Source organism: Branchiostoma lanceolatum, chromosome 14 (genome assembly GCF_035083965.1).
Source record: "Branchiostoma lanceolatum isolate klBraLanc5 chromosome 14, klBraLanc5.hap2, whole genome shotgun sequence".
Taxonomy (NCBI): Eukaryota; Metazoa; Chordata; class Leptocardii; order Amphioxiformes; family Branchiostomatidae; genus Branchiostoma; species Branchiostoma lanceolatum.
The window spans coordinates 14,590,117-14,610,773 of record NC_089735.1 but is presented as its reverse complement, the minus strand read 5'-3'; the positions used below and the strand labels follow the sequence as shown (position 1 = coordinate 14,610,773).

The 20,657-nt window shown below is 41.6% G+C and overlaps 1 protein-coding gene across 3 annotated transcripts; it reads right to left on the bottom strand.

The window, feature by feature from the left end:
- Positions 1-39: 39 nt before the first annotated feature.
- Positions 40-17,610, bottom strand: LOC136448195 (protein TBATA-like). Of its 3 annotated transcripts, XM_066447410.1 has the most exons (9): positions 17,284-17,610; positions 11,576-11,656; positions 8,444-8,703; positions 7,142-7,363; positions 4,861-5,132; positions 4,194-4,275; positions 2,833-2,968; positions 2,470-2,552; positions 40-2,049 (listed from the first exon to the last, which is right to left on the bottom strand). In XM_066447410.1, exons 2-9 carry the CDS (start codon positions 11,626-11,628, stop codon positions 1,808-1,810), a joined length of 1,350 nt encoding a protein of 449 aa, XP_066303507.1. In that variant the 5' UTR covers positions 11,629-11,656; positions 17,284-17,610; the 3' UTR covers positions 40-1,807. The 3 variants fall into 3 exon arrangements, with proteins under 3 accessions (XP_066303507.1, XP_066303509.1, XP_066303508.1); XM_066447412.1 differs by lacking the exon at positions 11,576-11,656 and having other exon boundaries at positions 17,284-17,609; XM_066447411.1 differs by lacking the exons at positions 11,576-11,656; positions 17,284-17,610 and adding an exon at positions 9,696-9,944.
- Positions 17,611-20,657: the final 3,047 nt, after the last annotated feature.

Below are 20,657 nucleotides of genomic sequence, written 5' to 3'. Positions count from 1 at the left end.
TTTTAGTGAGTGCAGACATATATGACACCAAGATGACAATTATATTGCTTGAGTTTTTATTGAGTTCAGTCAGTCTGTATCACAACAGGTGTGCCAAGTGAAAATCACTGGAAAACAAGTGAAAATATTACCCAAGACTATATTCAAGTCAAATAAACCTTTATGTACATTCCATGTAAATATGAACAATAATCCCTTTCAACATTAAAAGCATTAAAGGGGAATGTTGCAAAACAAGATCCCTCAACCAGCAAAACAACAGCTTACTAACTATAGAGGTTAGATATTTGCTTTAATGATTATGATATCAATGTAATTCTTTACCTATATAGAAATACTTGCATCTAATGAGTTGTAAAGATGGCAAACGACCATCATGGGATGGTAAGGTGGTCCTAAACTGCACTAACTCCTGACTTTCCACACATCTCTCCCTGCACTACTGCATATCATCAGCAGGGGGCTCTGGTGTCATATGAGGAAAATTTAACCTAGGCCTTGCTGAAGTTGCCTTTTGGCACCAGATTTGCATTGGTTACAGGGTTTTGCAGCAGGGAGAAGGTTAACTTAGTTAAAATCCAAAGTAGCACTTTTATACATAGTAGAGTCAACTGCAGATTGAAAATAGCATTTTATTGTTAACTTTCTCTCCCTCTTTTTTTGTTAGATTCAACAATATTTTCTAAAAATTGATATCTCTTTTTTTGTATAAGACTCCAAGCACATCCTCATTTTGACTCCTTGATATGAATTGCTATATCATAAAATGCAATGTAGTTTGTTTTTTAGAGAAAAAACTTCTTACCAGAGTATAAAAATGTATGTTACTAAAACTTTCAGAAAACATTGTAGACTAACTTTAATTATAAAATCTGGGCACATATGTACAAAACACTGTGAATTATCTGTAGCCTGGGTGCCATCCTATTTAGTTTACCAGGGTCCCATACTTGCTCCCTGTAAATGTATTTTTTTTTAGGTGATTCAATTTCGTGGTATGGGGAAAACTTATTGTTTGCGGTGCTTTTTAGTTCACAATTCAAACAAGGCGAGCAGAAGACACAATATTTTCACACTAAAGAGGTTACCGTGAAAACCGCGAATATTAAGCCTCTGCAAACTGAAATGTATTTACAGTAACTAGGATGGCACCCAGGCTAAATTACCTGTACTTTATTCCATGGTCCAGGATTTTTCCATAAATGTTCTAGATTTTCACCACTATTCTCGACTCTGCTGACTTGTAAATCCTGAAGATTTGTATAACTAAGTACTAGTATTCAATTTCAAAACCATCTTACCCTAGAAGATTCTTTATAAGAATATCGTGTAATATCTACAATACAATAACACTTTTGTAACTTCAGCAGCATTAGCAGAATGTACTCCCAACCCATACACCAAAAACAAATCATCGTACAAACAACTCAAAGATGATAATGATATAAAGGAACCGCTAACAAATTACATCCTTTTACAAGGAGTAGCAAGATTATGTGCATAGAATAATTGTAAGCTTTCCACCAACTTATATTAGAATAAGAATACATGTACCTATCTTTAAAGTATGTTAGCATGATATAATAGCAGCAAAATCTAAGTTATGTATACATGTATATGCGTAGAAATAAACTCATATTTAAACTTATTTTAAGACACGAATACTTCTGTAGCGAAAAGATTTCCAAGTAGAGTTGTGAATATCTAGGCAATGAAGATTTGAATTCCAAAGGGAGGGGGTACCCTCCTGGTTTAGCCATTGATAACTCCTACTAGTATCTGACTTTTCCACACATCCCTCCCTGCACTACTGCATATCATCAGCAGGGGGCTCTGGTGTCATTCCCCCAGCCCCTCCTTGTGAGTTGGGAGTTTTTGTGTACCGCAGCTTGGGTTGCTCGGGGACCTCCATCTTTGCGGAGGTTTTCGCTGGTGACGGTGTGCGATGCGCCGGCGGGATCTTGACGGGGGGCGCGGTCTGCCCCTCCTGTGGGGAGTCTATCCTCAGGACCTCTGGTGGGTGGGACTGGCGGCCTGGCTCAACTGGACCTACAAAAGGACAAGAAATTCCTCATTGAAAAAATGCCATAGCAATCCATCCAGTGGCTCTAGTCTTAAGATGTTCTACCGAACACAAAAAGATAACCCTGCAGGCCCACAGCAACCTGCTAGGTCCAAGTTTACACCACTTCACCCAAATATCAACACCTATCTGTCATTTTAAAATCGAGACCACATCACATCCAGGACCAAAGATACCAAAACAAAGATTGCTGCTGCGGTACCAAGGTCAACCACCTGGAGGCCCAAAATCGACTATCGGGTTCACACAACAGGCCACCTGCCAAATACCACTGCAATCCATCCAGCGGTTCTTAAGATATCGCGAATATTTCGAGATTTACAGTATGATATGATCTTGGTTGTCTACCGGTTTAACTAGATTTGCGGATAAAAAGTGTTCCTCACCTTCTTCTGGGATGGGCCCTCCCGCTGATCTCCTCACGTCTGTGGCAAATTTGTTCATGTCTCCACCTGCTGACCAGGAGTACCTGTGGGGGGAAGGATATTTTACTAAGTGAAATGGTCACGTTTTCTTACCTGGCACAGGTAACAACCTACAGTCACATTCCACATTAAAACAGTCCTGTCCAATTTTGCATTGTGTTAAGACCCTCTCCTATGCAAGCAACTGTCTTACCCAATCAGCAACCACTTTTGTGATTCCCAGGGGGTATTCACACCCCACTCAACAACCAAAATTGATTGACAGTAGCACCCATCCCAGCAGCAGCCATTTTAAATTCTACCCGTCATATAATGTCTCCTCACCTGGTGTAGTTGGCGTCCCTGTCCGCGGTGTAGGGTCGTTTCTCGTCAGGGTAGAACTTAGGGTTGACGTGATGTTTGTAGTACTCCTCCTCACTAAGTATCGCTGACTTGATCATGTCCAGTACAAGGTCCTTTTCTGTTAAAGGCAACCGAAACAATATTAGGGCCCAAAAAATGGAAATACAAAGATGCTGAAATCTTTATAGTACATTGTTTAGCACATTTGCGTTAGAACTCGCAGAATCGTGCCGTACGATGATCCCCTTAGTTTCACGAGCCTACAAAATCTCCGGCCACGATTTTCAGTGAGTTCTCACATCACAGCAATATTTTTCCATAATAGACGTTAATTGCTATACATTGTGATAATGTTATTTGAACTTAAATCATGTATAGGAATAACTTTCAAAAGCAGATGTTTTGGACCCAATATCGCTTTCTTTCCTTTAAACATCAGGTATAATGTGTCAATGTTGTTGTTCACCTTGTAGTGCCTAGTGACACATAGGGCAGCAAGTTTCCTTGCTGGTTTTGTAGCAGGGTATATTTTTACAGGGAGGCGTTGCTAGCCCTTCCCCTTTAACGTGCTCGAGGCACCTCCTCAAACACGAGACCCCCATTTTATGTCCCTTCTGAAAGACAGGTGCAGCCCCAACTGAGATACCCTTCCCAGGATTGAACCGTAATCTCCCAGTTACCAACTGATTGGAACCAGGAGCTCAAGTATGAGGCTACTAGAGGGACATTCTACCATTTGTCAATACAAACATGGAAAAGTTATCTGGGTGAATCAATAGAATGATTAAACCTTTGAGCTAACAACAAGATAAATCAATGATGACAAGCTTTTGGCACTGGTGATGTGTTAAAAGTAATGGGTTGTGTTTACTGCTGGTCGTTAACCTTCTCCCTGCTGCCTAACCTTGTAACCAATACTGTAATGCAGAAATGTTTGCGGTGGTTTCATGTTTGTGGTTTTAGCGGTGACGTTTCACTGCAAACTTAAAACCACCGCGAACATTTTTATCCAATACCGTAGCAGTATGTAACTATAGTACTGCCGCAAACTTAAAACCACCACGAACACTCCATTTTTGCCTTAGCGCAAAACCAAAACCATGTGAACTTAAATGAATTTACAGTTTACATATTTTCACTTCATCTGTGTTGGTAGAAGTCATTGTGAATCAAAGTTGAACTTGATAAAGACTGGAGCTGATCAGTCAAAAATTTGGGTAAGTCCAATTTTTTGAGTTGGCAATTGCAGTTCAACTTTTATTCAGAATTACTTCTGTATGACTGATATATATTTGGTGCACGTGCCAAAAGGCTACCTTAGGAGGCTGAAGGTTAACACCTACCTCTCCCTGTGGCATTAACCAGCCACTGCTGCACAGCCTGGATAGAGTCTGTCTGTAGGATCTGGCACAGCATCTCCAGAACCTGGAAAAACAGTCAGACAAAACAATCATTAATGTTTAGTGATACATGTAACTTTATGGGTATGACATATCACACTATGACATTTCAAGGGACAACTTGGTGCACAATTTTGATTGAATTTTTTTATTTGAGCTGCAGTTTACAAAATGATTTACAGGGAGCACTGCAGTACATTGCTTTAACCTACCAGCAAACAAGCTGCTGCAACTTCAACATAGCCTGTTGAAACATGTTTAAACGTTTTTTTTTTGTATTTGTATCTGTACAGCTGATAAAACCATCCTTCGGTGTAACACACCAGCTTCGCAGGCATGCAGCGCGGTAGCAGCTGGTTATAATAACATTAAATGGCCTGTCACACTTAATCTTTGCACATCTGACTGCAAGCGTTCTTTAAAGCTATTTAGGGAGGACGCTCCTAAAGTTCCAATCTATTATAGTACTAGGAAAATACAATTTTTTTAATGCATCAATCCTACGTTGATGACACTGGTACTTTTATTGTATTTGAAGACATTTGTGTTGAATCTATCAAGTACTGTACAGACTTAATCATTGTATGATTGCAGCTTTTTAAAGCCTTACCAAGACTTCAGCGTTAGGATCGGCTGAGATGTGCATGAAGTGGTTGTAGCGGCCGCCTTGGCGCGAGCCCTGTCGTGAAGCCTGGCGGGACATGGCGCGAGATGGCGGTGGGATGAGACGTCCGGTGTCCTCAGAGTACTTCGTCTGTCGTTTCGGAGACTGCAGGAGGTTGCGGTCCTTGAGTTCCTGCTCCGTTGGCGGTGCCAGGCCAGCTTTCTCCACAATGTCTTTCAGTTCGTCTCTCCATGAGTTGTTCAGGGAGGCTACGGGCACTACAGAAGGGAGAAGAACACTGTGGTCACTTTTTGAATTTGATAACTCAAATTGGATGTGGATTAAAAGAACATGATTACATGTATATTATGATATCTTTATGTTATGACCTTTGTACATGTAGTTATGATATTTGACATTAACGATCGTTACCGAGATTCCAACTGTCTAGTATTTCTCCAAGCTTGAAAATTTTCTATGTAATCTTAAAATGAAGATTTTAACTTGTAGAACATCATCTTTCATTAATGGAAGAGCCTTCTTATCTATATCAAAGTTGACTCCAAAGCTCAGAAACTCAAGCTGAAAAATTTGGGGCAAGGCGGGTGGGGGGTGCAGGGTGCACAGCAACAATAAAAAACTACTCATTGAATACCAGTGACATGGTTGATTGATCAATGAAAAAAAAAACATTCAAAGAATGGACATTCCTCTTCCAAAAATGCAAATAGAATCAATTCATATTGTTGAACCCACTATACAGGTCACAACATTTATTTGTTTTCAATCAGAAGTGATAACAATATGTCCAGAAAGAGTCCTCGCCAAAACAAAAGATCATATGTTCTTTCCTCTTTGAAAAGATTTAAAAGGAAAAGCAACCCGTTTCTTTGGTCGCAATGGTCTGTGTAACATTCAGGTGTATGTTTTGAGGCCCATCCAAGTGATCACGTAACCTTATGATATGTTACTGTTTCTCTGTATTGTTGTATAGCTTGCCAGTCTAGTTATTTCGAGCTGCTCTGAACAATGTTGTGTTGATACTATGGTGTCATGTGACATGGGCTATGGTACCTGATATATTTATAATAGCTCAAGCAAGGCAGGCCTGGCGTTTATAGTATTTATGGTGGTGATACGGATACTTTTACAATTGTTTCGTGGGGCGACAGAAGCAACAAAGAAGCCACGGAACATTTAGACCTTTCATTATGACAGAAGAAGATTTTGCCCTGGCTTTAACCTTAAACTTGGTCGATCAACCACAAACTAGTGTCACCTTTCGGTAAGAGATGATTGTGTAGCAAGTTAGCGACAGCCAATGTCCAACTTTTTCGTCTTGTGAGGTTTACGACTTAAGTTCTTTTATTGGCATTTGCTTTTAGATGAGTGGGTCACAACAATTATGGTCCAATTATTCACTGATGAATTGGTGACATATATTTACAGGCTTACAGCTAGTCTTGTAAAAGTTGGTACAGGATTGGAGGAAATGATTTTAGTACATGGTTGGTAAAAACAGCACCTAGCCATAAACACTGAAGAAAGCTCTTTTAGACATTAAAATGTTTCTTTCTTAAATTTACTCCCATTAATGAATTAATATTTACCATCTTTACTCAATGCCAATTGAATGCTGGGTGCAAGAAACTTTATCAGGACTTAAATCCTGTAATCTGTATCTTTGTTATATTTTGTCTGACCCTTAATAGTTGGCCACCAGGCCAATTTAAGTTTTTATGAAGAAAAAAAACAAGCTGCTATGGGGCCCAAACCTACACCACTTCTTCCTTACATCAAAAGCTATCAGCCACCAAAAAATCAAGACCATGGCATACCCAGGACAAAAGATACAAAAACGGGAGATTCTGCTGCAGTACCAAGGATACACACCAGGGTGCCCAAAATGACCCTGACCTTCGTCTTCCAAAGAGCTACCCACATACCAAATATCTCACATCCTAATTCATCCAATGATACATTATACGTTGGCCTCAACATGTTGATCTACTCATATCTACATTTATGTATAGGTTAATTCATTTGTATCCACTTCACTGTTTGTATGTATAGATTTAGTAGACCTTACGAAAGTCGCTGTACTTTTGTTGTGTTAATAAAGATTTCTGGTATGTTATTGCTGACCACGAATTTGCGGAAACACAGACAGACACGGAGAGACACACAGACAGACCCCAAACAATACAGTACCTCTATTTTGCATGGAGGTAATAACGGCTCAAACAGAAAAAAGGATGAATAGATAAATAGAAGATTTTCTGCTGACCTAGCCCGATCCTGGGGACGGCCTTCTCCTTGAAGGGGAAGTTCTGCAGCCCTGTGAGGGTGTTGATGGGGAACTTGGTGCTGTTGATCCCGATGGCGTTAACCGGCATGTGGTGTTTGAAGATCCGTTCGCGCTGTGCCGTACCGGGCGTGCTCAGGTTCCAGCGGGGACTGGACACGAACCCCGTGTCGTGAACCGCACAGATCGGGATGTCGTTCAGACCTGCCAGGTGAAAAATACAAAGTTTGTAATTTAATCGAATGTTTATTACAACTTCTTGCCCACAGGCTAATTGCAAATACATAACATGAAAAGAACGGACAGACAGTGAACACTGTAGTATTCGACAACTCTAGTCTATCTACTGACACTAAATTCTAACTTATTGGGTTCAATTTCTTTTTCCGAGACAATGGAAGACGAATGATGCCACTTTTTCTGTAATGTGTGGGTTTTGTGAAGCTATTATAAAGAGGAGGGTAGTTTTCTTGTTGTCTGTAAACGTGGAGAAATGTATACTTAAGCTGTCTTTTATCATTATGTGCGTGAATCATTTCATCAGGTCTGAGAAACACTGAATAACAGCGTTCTTTATTCACATCCAAGACATACTATCATAACCGACATTTGGGACCGCATTCTAAGCAGCGACACCTAGCCTGCAGTGTGGAATAGTACTAGTCAGAATTTGCCCCGATGAAGGTGACAGACGGTCTCTGAAATGTTGGCTGTTATTGTATGGCTTTGTATCTGTATCTATATAGCCGGTATTACCGCCATTCGGCGTAACACACCAGCTTCGCAGGCACGCGGCGCGGCAGCAGCTGGTTATATCACACCGAACGACCTGTCACATCTAACCTTCGCATATCTAAATGCATGCATTGTTTAAAGCTATCTAATGAGGATGCTTCCACTGTACTTGGTTGTAACGAGTTCCACTCTACGATCGTTCTAGGAAAATACGAACATTGTAAGGGGAGTGAAGATTAAAGCATATATAAGGGTCTATCAAATTTTATTTGCACGGACACAGACCTCCATGTACATTTGATTCACTTCCAATAAGAGCATCACATGAGTGGGTCAGCATTTCTGAAGAGGGTCAAAGTTTCAGCCGAAAATTTGTTGAGTGGACTTTGCATGCATGTGCTAACGTAATGCATCACGTTAAACAAAAGGTGATCCTATATATTTTTATAATAGACGATGGTCACAAGAGCAAACAAATAAAGCATGGTATACTATTGATGGATAAAGACATTTGTTGAATTTTGTTGTAATTAAAAGAAAAAGACGTACCCTTGATGTGCCTGACCCTGACTGGATGTGGGTTGTGTCTGGAGAAGAACGAACTTCTACTGAGTTCTCCGAACCGTGATCCCGGGGAGGTGGCGGGGCGTGAGGCGGGCCAGCTGTGCGCAGGGCTGGGGGTGGGCCGCTTGTACTGGTGCCTGTCGTGAGTCGTCGACTTCAAGTGTTTGACAGAAGTGTCGAACGGTCCTCCGATCGTCCCCCGGACCAGGAGCGGCTGGTTACCGGTCGGCGTGAACACTGGCATGCTGGAGGGGGGAAATGTAACGTTAGTTCACGTAAAACCGGAATTTTTTCGATACGAGTTAATTGAAACCAATCTGGCAGAACAATAAACCATCTGGCGTTATTACTGATGTTGCATCTAGCACATATCCCTAAATACACCGTTTTTAAAAATCCCGACTTTATATTACCACGCGAGTTTATGTGAACTAACGTTAGAAATTGAGAACGGAAGCTCAATCTCACAAGACGTCGGTGTCGTACGACGGAAAAGGCATGTGTTCTCGCATAGTTGTACTGAATTGCGTCCGCGCTGCACGTGAGCTGCGTGCGAGAAAGGATCGCCAGCGAGAAAAACAATGAGTGCGAAAAAAAGGATGAGACGGCCAAAAAAAGCTTGAACGTCCATTATGGACGTGACCTGTTGCAGTTTGTTATGTCAAACATGTATAACGTTAGCGACATTGTGTCTTGACAACCTACTCCCAGTCGAACTGCTGACTGAAGTAGAAAAATGAAAGTGTGCCAACCGCACTATTCCCTACTCTACAACCGGCTTTTGTCGGGCTTTATATCTTGTTCCATTTTCCTTGTTGGCTTGGTGACATAAAAAAGGGACAAAATAGAAAACCCGACAAAAACGCTAAAAATACGTCAAAAACAAGCCGGAGCCTAACCTCTGCTTGGAGAGTAACTATTTCCCGAGAGCCACGTATAAAAAGTTATCAACTGCATCAATGTCCAGTTGTTTTGAAATGAGCTGTAGCGTACTTCCGAGAGCGGCTCAACAATCGTTCGAGTTGTAACAACTGAACTGTTATCACAATTATATGTTTCGAACGCAAAGCAAAATGTCATTATCGCAACAAGAGTCGAATTTGATACGCAACGTCCTTTCACTCTAATGTTTCGGATATAAATATTTCGACTCAAGAGGTACTCGTTACATGGAGTTTGATATAACAAGAGGACACGCTTAGCTTGCTATGAACCGTAGCGGAAAAAGTGGTCTCACGTTTTGTCGTGTCGTCGCATAAAGACTGTGAAATATAACTCTCAGTCACGAAGATATCGCTGCACTGCCTCAGCTACAACTTTCCTCTGGTGTCTACGTTTGGTAGACTTAGAATCGACGTCCTAACGTCGCAAATGTTTGTCTCTATGGTAACACGTCCCAGTTTTCCGACGTCCGACCTGGGTGTCCCAGCCCGATGTGTGTGCCCGAAAAACACCGGGCTATTCATTAAGGGCCGTTCCCGTTCTTAAGGGCGCCCGTATTGACGGCTGGATTAGGGACTGTGCATACCATGAGTGGGACGACAAACACGGGTTTATGTGCACATGGCAACAAACCCCCCCATCATCCCGCTGTTAGGCATGGGCTGATGTATACGTTGATTTAATCACGACTGTTTCATTGTGACCCGACATGTGGGTTACAGTTACTGACAGATACGTCATAGTTATCCAGCAGAGATTTGCAATGACAGCACTTTTCTGAAGAAAGAAATATAGCTAGCCAACTAGGTTGATAAAACAAGACGTTAGATCTTATTTAGAATTCAAACCCCATGCTTTCGACGGTCTATCATTGTAGATATTTGATAAATGGAAAAGAGAGGTAGGATTTATATTTATTGGCTTGTGCCTTGTCGCCAAGACCCGCCCTCTACAAATATCGTGTTACCAAGGGACGCATGCCATGTGTACCCAACGTTTATATAGTAAACTGTCTTATCCTTCTATTGGTCCTAATTAGTCGGGTATTGAGGGCAATGTCATGTGAGTGTGCAGCCAATGATTGGTCATTCAGAAGTCGTCTTGGCAAATGACGTTGCGCCTCTTTGATTGGATTAACATTCATCTGAAGTACAGTCAATAGGCGCCCATCTGAGTAATGAGGCTGTCGAAGTGCCTTTTAAACGTGCTCGATTCGCCTCCTCGATCACGGGACCCCAATTTTACGTCCCTTCCGAAAGACGAATGCAGCTCCAACCATCGAATCTTTCCCCGGAATCGAACCGGCGTATCCCCGTAAAAAACTAATTGGAACCAGGAGCTCAACTGTTACCAATTGAGCTACAGGGACATCCCTAAACTAACGCGTTGAAAAAGAACGCACGTGTATAGCTATTGTACGATACAGGTTTTAGCTATACTTCTATTTCGTACTATGTCTAATACATGTAGTTATTGCCATACATTATACCATGAACAATCGTCGTGTAATAAAGTTCTTCTTCTAGACGGGAACAGCTATTGTCTAGTTGTCCCCGATTCGGATGGTCAGTCGTGAAAACACCCCACTGTCTATTTAGCGCCCAATATCCCCTAAAATCACTCGTCTTTCCCTTACACAAAATGGTCTTTGTTGGTTTTGTCCCTGTCTTGTTGTGTACAGAGGTGTACCGTGCGTGTTGCTGTGTTTGGTAGGTATATTTATTTTGACGTACACGGTGCAGAAGTGAGTGACCTGGACTTTAGTACTCAAATTTACCTACGAGTTTCTTTCAAGGGGTAGTTAAATAAGTGTCACATATGGGAATACTGAATACAGTTAGTTTGTACAGTTTCGTAGAATGGAAAGTTTCTCGTTCATTTCAGTATTGTAAAAGTCATTAAACATTTTCAGACCAATAACTTATGCCAAAGCACGCAAAGACGCAACGTTAAAGAGAAGAAAAAATTGGAAGGGAAACTCTGTGCGTTCTGAGAAGAGCTTTAGGTATAAAAGACTGATGAGTTAGCTGATTATCATAATATATGATAAACAGTGTTGTGTTAGAAGACGAAGAGGGCCACGTCAAATAGGTTCAGTGCTGTTAGGGCAACACAAACTGCAACGTCACAAAAATGTTACGTCACGCCACGTCACAACTTTGTGTGTTCGTGTACCTCTTCGGATTCTGGTCCTTTGAGACGGGTCTCATCTCCACTTTCCCTGTCATCTTTCACTTCCTTTTCCTTCACACCTGTCTGTTGAAGAAAATTGCTGGTGAGCAACTTAACATGTGACAAAACGCAAACACAGGATAGACACGCACACGGGACACACACACGGGACACACACACACACACGGGACACACACACAGGACTCACTCACACATACACGCATGGGACATACACGCACACATGCACACGGGACACACACACACACACGGGACACACACACACCTCTTCTCCAGTACTAAAGCCCCCCTCTCACTGAACACGCTGGCGGCGTCGCTGCGTCCTAAACTGGATTTGTGTTACACTTGACTTCATTATGGGAATATCATTCAAAACGTCCAAGTATGACCAAAAAGACAACAAAACACAGAAAGCTTAAAAATTTGCTTTTTGTTGATGAAATTCGTTGAGTGCCAATTCGATCGGCCACAGCGACGCCGCCAGCGTGCCGCGGGTCCAGTGAGGCTTTATGTTACTACTGCATATATTACTGACTTGATTATATGCATTATTATATTCAAATACACACAAGCACAGACAGACAGACTAAAAACAATACCTACATTCTTAATAGATGTAAACACACTCTGATGGTACAGTTCGATTTTTGTTGCTTTTTTTCGTAAGGTTTGTCTCCTAACCTGCCTGTTTATAGCAACGTTGTAACGACGGCTCACATCAAGAGGGGTGGTGACGCATCGCCATGGGCCACGCGGACCTGACAAAATATTTGCGTACCGATTCGGCACACCTCATCCCATCACAGGCCACTGCGAATCTGTAGTCTACCGGGACCTCCCGGACATTAAAGAGTTTACCCAGGCCCCTTTTAACTCTTTAAGTCGCAGTTGACCGGTATATGGGATGGGAAAAGGCTTCGGTCCATTTAGTGTCATAACAAGAAGTAAAAGGCAACACTGTAGCGTCAGTCGTGGAAGACTTACAAAGATAACGATTCTTGTTATAACTATGTTGACCTTGGAGACTCTAAATTGACTACTTTTCTTTTTCCAGATACTGGCAATGTTTTGGGACCGGAAACGAGTAAAAAAGAAAACATTCAACTTCCACGGCCAACTTTCAAGTAGTGGAATATTGCTGTTGAAAGTTAAAGTTTCACTAAGCAGAGTTCCAAGGGACAAATATGAATCTACATTTTTAGTTTGAAAAGAAAAAAAAAGTCCGGTTATTCGAAAAAGTAATTGAAGAGGGAATGGCGCGTGCACTTTTTAACGCAATCTAATTTTGGTTCGAGAGCACTCGACCGTGCATTTTTATACGCCTCAAGTGCACTTCAATCACAAGCTTGTAACGGTATTAGTATGGTATAGTATTCATATAGTCTATTCACATGAATTCTATGATATTCTTATGCTTCTGTGCACGAATCGAATTCGAAGCGCCACAAGAATTGAACCCAGCCCGGGTTCCCCCACCTTTGGACTCCTACAAGTTTGACATGTTTGCGTCTCCAAACGACTTCTGTCAAGACAACCGCCACTTCAAACCAGTTCAAACACTGAAGGTCAGCAAAGGTGAACCTGTTTTCATTGGTCACGAACAAAACACCAGCCCAACCTCACAAATTGGCGTCTTTTCTACATTTTACTGTCTCTTCAGGTTTTTACTACCATTGACAATGACAAAGACGAGCTATTGACGACTTTTCTGTCCCTAAAGAAAAGTAACAACATTATTGTAAAGCCGCCCACCGCTATCAAAGCAATTATTGTACCAAGCGACCACTTTATCAAAACCAAACAACCTAAAAGTCAATACATTACTGTATTTATGGTAGTCATAGCATGGGTTCGGTGTTTCCGAATCCTTTTACGACTTCGAAGTAGGAAAAAGGGTTGAATTTGCTTTGACCGCCGGTAAGCAGCGTAATTTTAAGTGCCCGCCTCTTTGTGAATGACCGTGATTCAAAAGAAAAGTATCGTAGGTTGGCAGACTGTTTACCTTCATTGATTGGTAAATATTTGTCCATTTTTGCCCTTCTCGGATTGTTTTTGGTGCTAAGTCATCTTTTCGACATCCAGGGCATTTGTAACCAGGTAGATTTTCAATTTGGAACATTTCCAAAACGTTGATCATACATTTATACCAAACATGCAAGTGTTTCCTAAGCGACATGTGTTTAGAATCCATTCCCTGTCGACTTGTCGGAAGTAATCTTGGACCTTTGCTTTAGTTGGGGCTGCTAGAAGTTGTCAAATCGACCTATTTTTCGTCGTTTCAATTGACTTTTACCATTCTAGGCTAGAAAACGACGAAAAATAGACCGATTTGACTCAAATTCCGATTTTTAAAATCTACTAATTTGCAGCTTGCTAGGTATCGCCATCTTGCTGGGTATCTGTTGTTCTAGGGACGAAACAATTCTTAACATAACCAAGTTTAAAGTCTACAGACTCTACACTATGATGTAGTAATGGCACGAGAGCCCACATCTATAAATTGCTACTTTTGCAGTTGTCGTTTTATCGTGCGTAACGATGGTTCGGCTTAAAACACGAAAAGAGCCCAGGCCTTGTGGCCTATTACTAATTGCTCAATGTTTACCTTCCTTTTCACTCAGAATAAAAGCTTTTCCGTCCGTGGGGAATGTTTGCCGTTTCAGCAGGTGTGGTAAGAATAAAAATGTCTGGCCTAAAAAAAGAAATATGTGTGAAATACAAATATGTGAATTTATAAGTTGTGATGTTGTAATTTATTTTGCTTATATTTGCGGTGGTTTTAGATCTTTCATTTGAATTGGTCTATATATAATCACGATCTAATCAATTTTGCTGTTGTATCTTTAGTGAAACGCATTTGTGGGTGTAACAATACACCTTATCTGATTGGCGGTAACAAGAAGTTTAATTTAGAAATCCCCAGGGGGTACGTATACAACTTGAACGTTTCGTGAGGTTATTCCATTTTCTTAAGAGGGGAGATCATAGAGAATTAGCATCTGTATGGGTATCATCAAACGTAACGTTACTAGTATGTAGACAATGCTGTAGAAATTAGCTGTGGCTGCGTTTGTCCGAATAAAAGAAATCTACCCCTCATCCCGTCTTGGAATGGACTGGCCCAACAGAATTTGAAGGACTGTATCGTTTGACTGTGACGTAATACGACGTAACGCGAAGTCAAGTGTGTCCATACACAGTAACCAAGCGCGCGGACGTTCCGCTTAAATTGCAGACACGCTCGCTGAACTCAACAGAACATGAACTTCAAGTGAATTGTAACTAACGGCTCAAGTTCATAGCAAATCTAGCGGAAAAAATGCAATGAATCAACGATATATCGCGTATACCTTCTTGTATGGGAACCAAGACAAAGGGTATAATGAAAAGTATAGACTGTTGTTAAATTCAATGAATCGGTAAAGTATCGTGTGTTCCTTTTGTCTCTTTGTCTTAAATCCATCGAAAACATATCTAAACCCTAGAATAAACATATTGCTTGTTCGTAACGAGTTATCGATTAAGTAGATACATCCTATAAGATCTGTCCTTTCGTAATATCTTGTGTACACTGGGGCATACGTATCTACTCAGTCACAAACTTTCAGCAGAACTCAAGTCCTCTCATACTAATTGGATTTGGGTCGTTTTCTCTGGATATCAAGAGTCTAGTGTTTGTTTCCCACGCGATTTAAGTGAGATTTCGAGACAGCTGGCTAGATTTCAGAAATACTGTTCATGTTTTCGTACAAGTTACACTTTGAGTACGTCTTGACTTGTATTTGCCTCAAATTACTTGAACTAGCATGCCCGGGCACCTCATTTTAACCATAGACAAAGGTCAAAACTAAAACATAACTTATCAGTATAGGTTTCCTTTTTGGGGGCAATCGACTTTTCAAAAGAATTGTGCTTGCAAGCACATCAACATTTTGTCTGACTTCTACTTTTTGTAGCTGATCTCTTGAAGCGATACAAAACAAGAACTCCAGGTATTCAAACTGGTGGCGTTGCCTGGGTTAAAGTATGTGCGCTTCAAATTCTTCACTTTCGACAATCATGATTTCAATCGAATGCAACATTCCGTGACAATAACAGAAAATACTTGATTACGATCTAGGTGATTAGTATTATTATTAAGATGTCCAACCAACACGCGTTTGACATACTGACAATACGAACGCCCCGTGTTGTTGGTGATAGGCACGTGTTCGGCACATAGTAACCATCGCAAGCACTAAAGTTTACCCAACAAAACACATGCATGGGAAGAGCCCGTCTGTCTAGTCACCTATTATCAGAGATACTAATGATTAGGACTAGCTTGTCGTTATTTTGTGTATTCTATCTAGCCTCTACCAGGCTCCAGAGGCGGCTGGAAAGAGTAGAAATTGGCCAAATAGACAGGAAAACATGAAAGAGGAGTTAGTTTGCTATAGGGGTACAGTTTGCCGCTCTCGGATGGCAGATTGGACCCACTCTCCGTAGCCGACTCCCTTAGCATACTATTCACTCTATTTGGCCAATTTCTACTATTTTTCCAACCATCCGTTGAGCCTGGTAGAGGCTATTGACAATCCACACCACTGTTAGTCATTACATAATTGAAACGATGATCCTTTCTTAATTACACTCCCTACCCGTGATGACCTATAAAAGCGGCTATAAATCGTGCATGCATACAATGACAGTGCCGTGTCATTTGCCTACTGGATTACGTGTATATCGAGCAGATACTCGAGTTCTATAGAGTGTGTATAAAAAGATTTGGTCGAGTGGACAAACTTGCGTGTTAAGCACAAAGCACAGAAATAATCTTCCACGCTAGGAGACTGTGTTTACATGCACTTTGGAAGAATTTGGGACGCGTCGGCTATGTCCTACCACGATCACGGAAGGGTGGCTGTGCGATCGGCCTTAGTTTACAGTGAGTTGCCCCCGGGCGATCTGATAATAGTAGAGTAGAGCACGAACTGGCGTGTATCTAGGTGCCAAAGGTGGGCTTCACACAACACTGTGAGTTTGGGGAAAGGTTTCATGTGCATATGGCGTGGTTCTAAGTAAATCTGCCTTCCAAATAACCCTCTCAAGCACCCTGAAACGTTGTTATATAATTCATGGCCAAAATGTTACCAGAAAACTCTAGCTTTAGGTTACACATTTGTAATTCAATGAAACATTCACATTTGAAATGAAATAGTGAGACAAGTCAGATAAACATTATGAGTTTCAAATCTTGTGATTAAAAATCACTGACTCACAAATGTATACGTATCTTCTACATTGTATATCACAGTACGTACGATGTTAACTTCTTCTAGCTTGTTTGTAGCAGAAAATTATATTACAAACCCATTGTAGTCTAAGCTACACATCAAAAGTCTATCGTCACTGACTCCAACTTAGTGTATTGCCACTTCTGATCTAACTGTAAAAACACGGGACTTATGATTGGGTGAGTTTCTATTGTAGATTGAAGTGCTGCCCACTGAATTTGTCCTCAGATTGTAACACTTGGGTTACCACGACCACGAGTTTGTTATAGCAATAGTGATTCCCAGTGTAGGTAGTGCTTGGGAGTAATACGAGACGTCTCACAACACTAGCAGTGCAACAAAATACAAAATGAACAGAGCAAGAAATCTCTGATCATGAAATCTCAGTCACAGAGGAACTAGTGGTTCTAAACTCACCTGTAGAAGAAGGTACAACTCAGCACGGTGTGACCGGAAGTTATCTGGTTCCTACCGACGGGGTGAGAGAAGCCCTGCCCGAGTCAATCAATACTCGATCACGGCACGGTCTGAGCGTCCCGGGTTCGATTCCCACACGCAAGCGAAGACTACACCTAACTTACAAACTTTCCTTAGCCTCCCTAACACACCTGTTCGTTGAGAGCGTCCCAGTTTAGAAGCGTGGCACTTCTAACGTAAGACTCGGGCCTGGCTTTGTGTTAACAAGGCAGTGTTTGCCTGTGTTGTGGTGCGGGCGACTCAGGTTGGACGGGGTAGTGATTGTTGAAGTTGCTAGGCAACGGCGCCTTGTCGCGCGACAGGTGACACAATGATAGCACCTTAGCCCGGCGGGGCAGTGAGCGCACACAAACGCTAACAACCACCGTAACTAGTCATAGCAGTTCGATAGACAATGTTTTGGAAAAGATTAGTAGTAGATTAATTCTAGTAATGTATTTACATAATTCAAATGATGCCAACGATGTGAAATTCACTTGAGGTATACCACAACACCACAGCGGTCATGTCGGATTTTTATACATACGGACAAAAGCTTCCTGACCGCAACCAAATGGCAGTAGGACAAGATTTTGAACTCAACGAATAGATCATTTGTGTACCACTGTAGACTACGTATCATACGAGTAGTGTACAGTCCAAGCGAAAAAAACGTGTACAGTCCAAGCGAAAGACCGGGTGATTCAAAAATATGTATTCATATGTGGTGTTCGGTAGCTATTAAAAAGTAGTATGACTAGTATTAATATACTGTGCACGGGTGGCCGAACACCACTGGAGGGCTTGACTTCAATGGTTACATAGTATCGTAAAGAGTTGAAACGTTTGTTGAAATACAGCGCTGTCCCTGGAACTTCTGTCGATCCTGAAACACTATGCAACTCGTAGAAAAGCAATATAAACACGCCGCCCACAGAATGCCATGCTATGGACGGTGTCTACTGGCTGTCTTCCAGTCTGTACAGAGTTGAACAGCGCCTCGCTTCTGTTGTGGATAGAACTGCAGGGTAGAGGCTTTGCTGTATACTGTATATAGCATAATTGCAACATACCCAACCAACGTTTTTAATCCAAAGTAGTGTACGATAATACATAAATTCTTAGATCCAGTGTACAGCAGAACACATAAGCCATGTGATCAACATTGGATTTAGTTTCACGTGTAAAGGTAATTCAATAATCTGTTACCTGCAATTTCTGCAGTACTCACTGTTATCGCTAGGGAGAAGCCCAACTTGCACACGTCTCCATCTGGACCAAACAGGGGTTAGTAATAAGATCTCCTCGAGGCTTTTAGCACCTCGCTGTGAAGTCATCGAAGTTTAATCACCCCGTTTATTTTTACTAGCCTGGCAGACCCTTGGCGTTGAGCACTGGGGTGAAAATCCAAGAGCGCCAATACAAAGATCAACACATGCATATCACAACGGTAACAGTGGCAGACGTGCCAGTCAAACCTGCCAAGGCGACCACCTGGCCACGGTCCCGAAAAATGTACTTATTTTCTATTGTTTACTTTTGAAAGCACAGGAATGAAGATAGCCCCTTCATCTAGCCTCTACCAGGCTCCAGAGGCGACTGGAAAGAGCAGAAGTTGGCCAAATAGACAGCCCGGGCTGATGAACCCTCTCTGGCTGACTGGACCTTCTCTGGCTAGCATACTACGATTTTCGCGCCCGGCGTGGATCTGCTTGGAGATTAAGAAAATGCAAGAGGAGTTTAGTGATAGTCTGCTATAGGGGTACAATCCTAGGATGGCATATTGGACCCTCTCTCCGTAGCCAACTCCCTTAGCATACTATTCACTCTATTTGGCCAATTTCTACTATTTTTTCAGCCATCCGCGGGGCCTGGTAGAGGCTACCTTCATCGTCTTTGGACATTCAACTGTGTTTTTCAATAGCGGACAAGAGATGGTAGAAATGACATGCGCTGGTACCTCTTAGGTTTCTGGCGGGAAAAAGTGAGCTCACCATGACATAAAAACGTGACAGGAATGCGACAACACTTCCCTAGCTTCGGCATTTATCAAAACCAGACGACTATCAGAAGATGATGACGTCATCAGAACCATTGACCCGGAGATGGCTCCCTATAAAACGGCCCCCCTCCCCTTTCCTCCTCCCCCCATGGAGTGCTACCGTTTGGCGGGTTCCTGTGAAGTGCTTCTGTTTAGACTTCCTAAAACTCTGGTGCACCCCAGTAGTCTCCAAGCAGACGTGGGAATGGGATGGAAAATCGTAGCCTCTACCAGGCTCCGTGGATCGCTGGGAAAATAGTAGAAATTGGCCAAATAGAGTGAATAATATGCTAAAGGGAGCTGGCTACGGAGTTTAGCATACTAGTACTATTCACTCTACTATTTTTCCAGGGATCCACGGAGCCAGGTAGAGCCAAGGATAATTGTAACCTTTAAGACCTTTAATTTGGCTGTGTAGTTTCAGTCTTACAGCTACAGGCACCCGTCCCATGTTGTGAAAAAAGGCATCTAGATGGATATTCATTCATTCATTACAGAGATCGTTACGTTTTCTCCCCCCCCCCCAAAAAAAATCTGCTTGAAGATTAGTTTTAATAGACCGCCCGCCTCGCCTTATAAATTGCTTTCCGATTAAAACTTCAGACTGAGCAGAGTAGAGTTTTCAAAAAAAAATTAAAACATTGCAATACCAAACTTTTAACTTGTTTTTTTTTACAATGATTGCGTTTACAACAAAAAACCTTTTATAGAGTCAAGTCAAGTCAAAGTTTATTGTACAACTATTGCATCCGGTACAATGTATGGCAAATAACATTGAATATAAACTAGCTACGAACTCATTATCATCTGGTCGTGACGATTTCGCGGTCGTCCATGGCCTTTCTCCTCCATCCCTCCCTATCTTCCACAGTACTCCCAACTATTTATACTCATCTAACATCATTACTCGATACAAAGATCATGGAATACTGTAAATGCAGAAATGTTTGCGGTGACGAAATTCTTTGCTCTCCTACCCCCTTGTCTACTATGAAATCTACTTTTGTCTCAAACGCGAACTTAACTCAATTTTTTCGCTACCAAGAAATCAAAACCACGCGAAATTTTAAAAATGCATTTACAGTACGTTTCACATTGTTATGACACGATTTCTCTTTTGCATAGCATATAGACAGTGTTACGATCTTGCTCGGAGATTTAATTAATAATCCCAAGATTTCGTGGGATTCTGTACCCGGATTACATCATGTTATCTTTATAGATCTACACACAACCCTTCTCTGACGTTTTAATATATGTACGTTTTAGATACAGAGATTGTATCCGAGTTAGA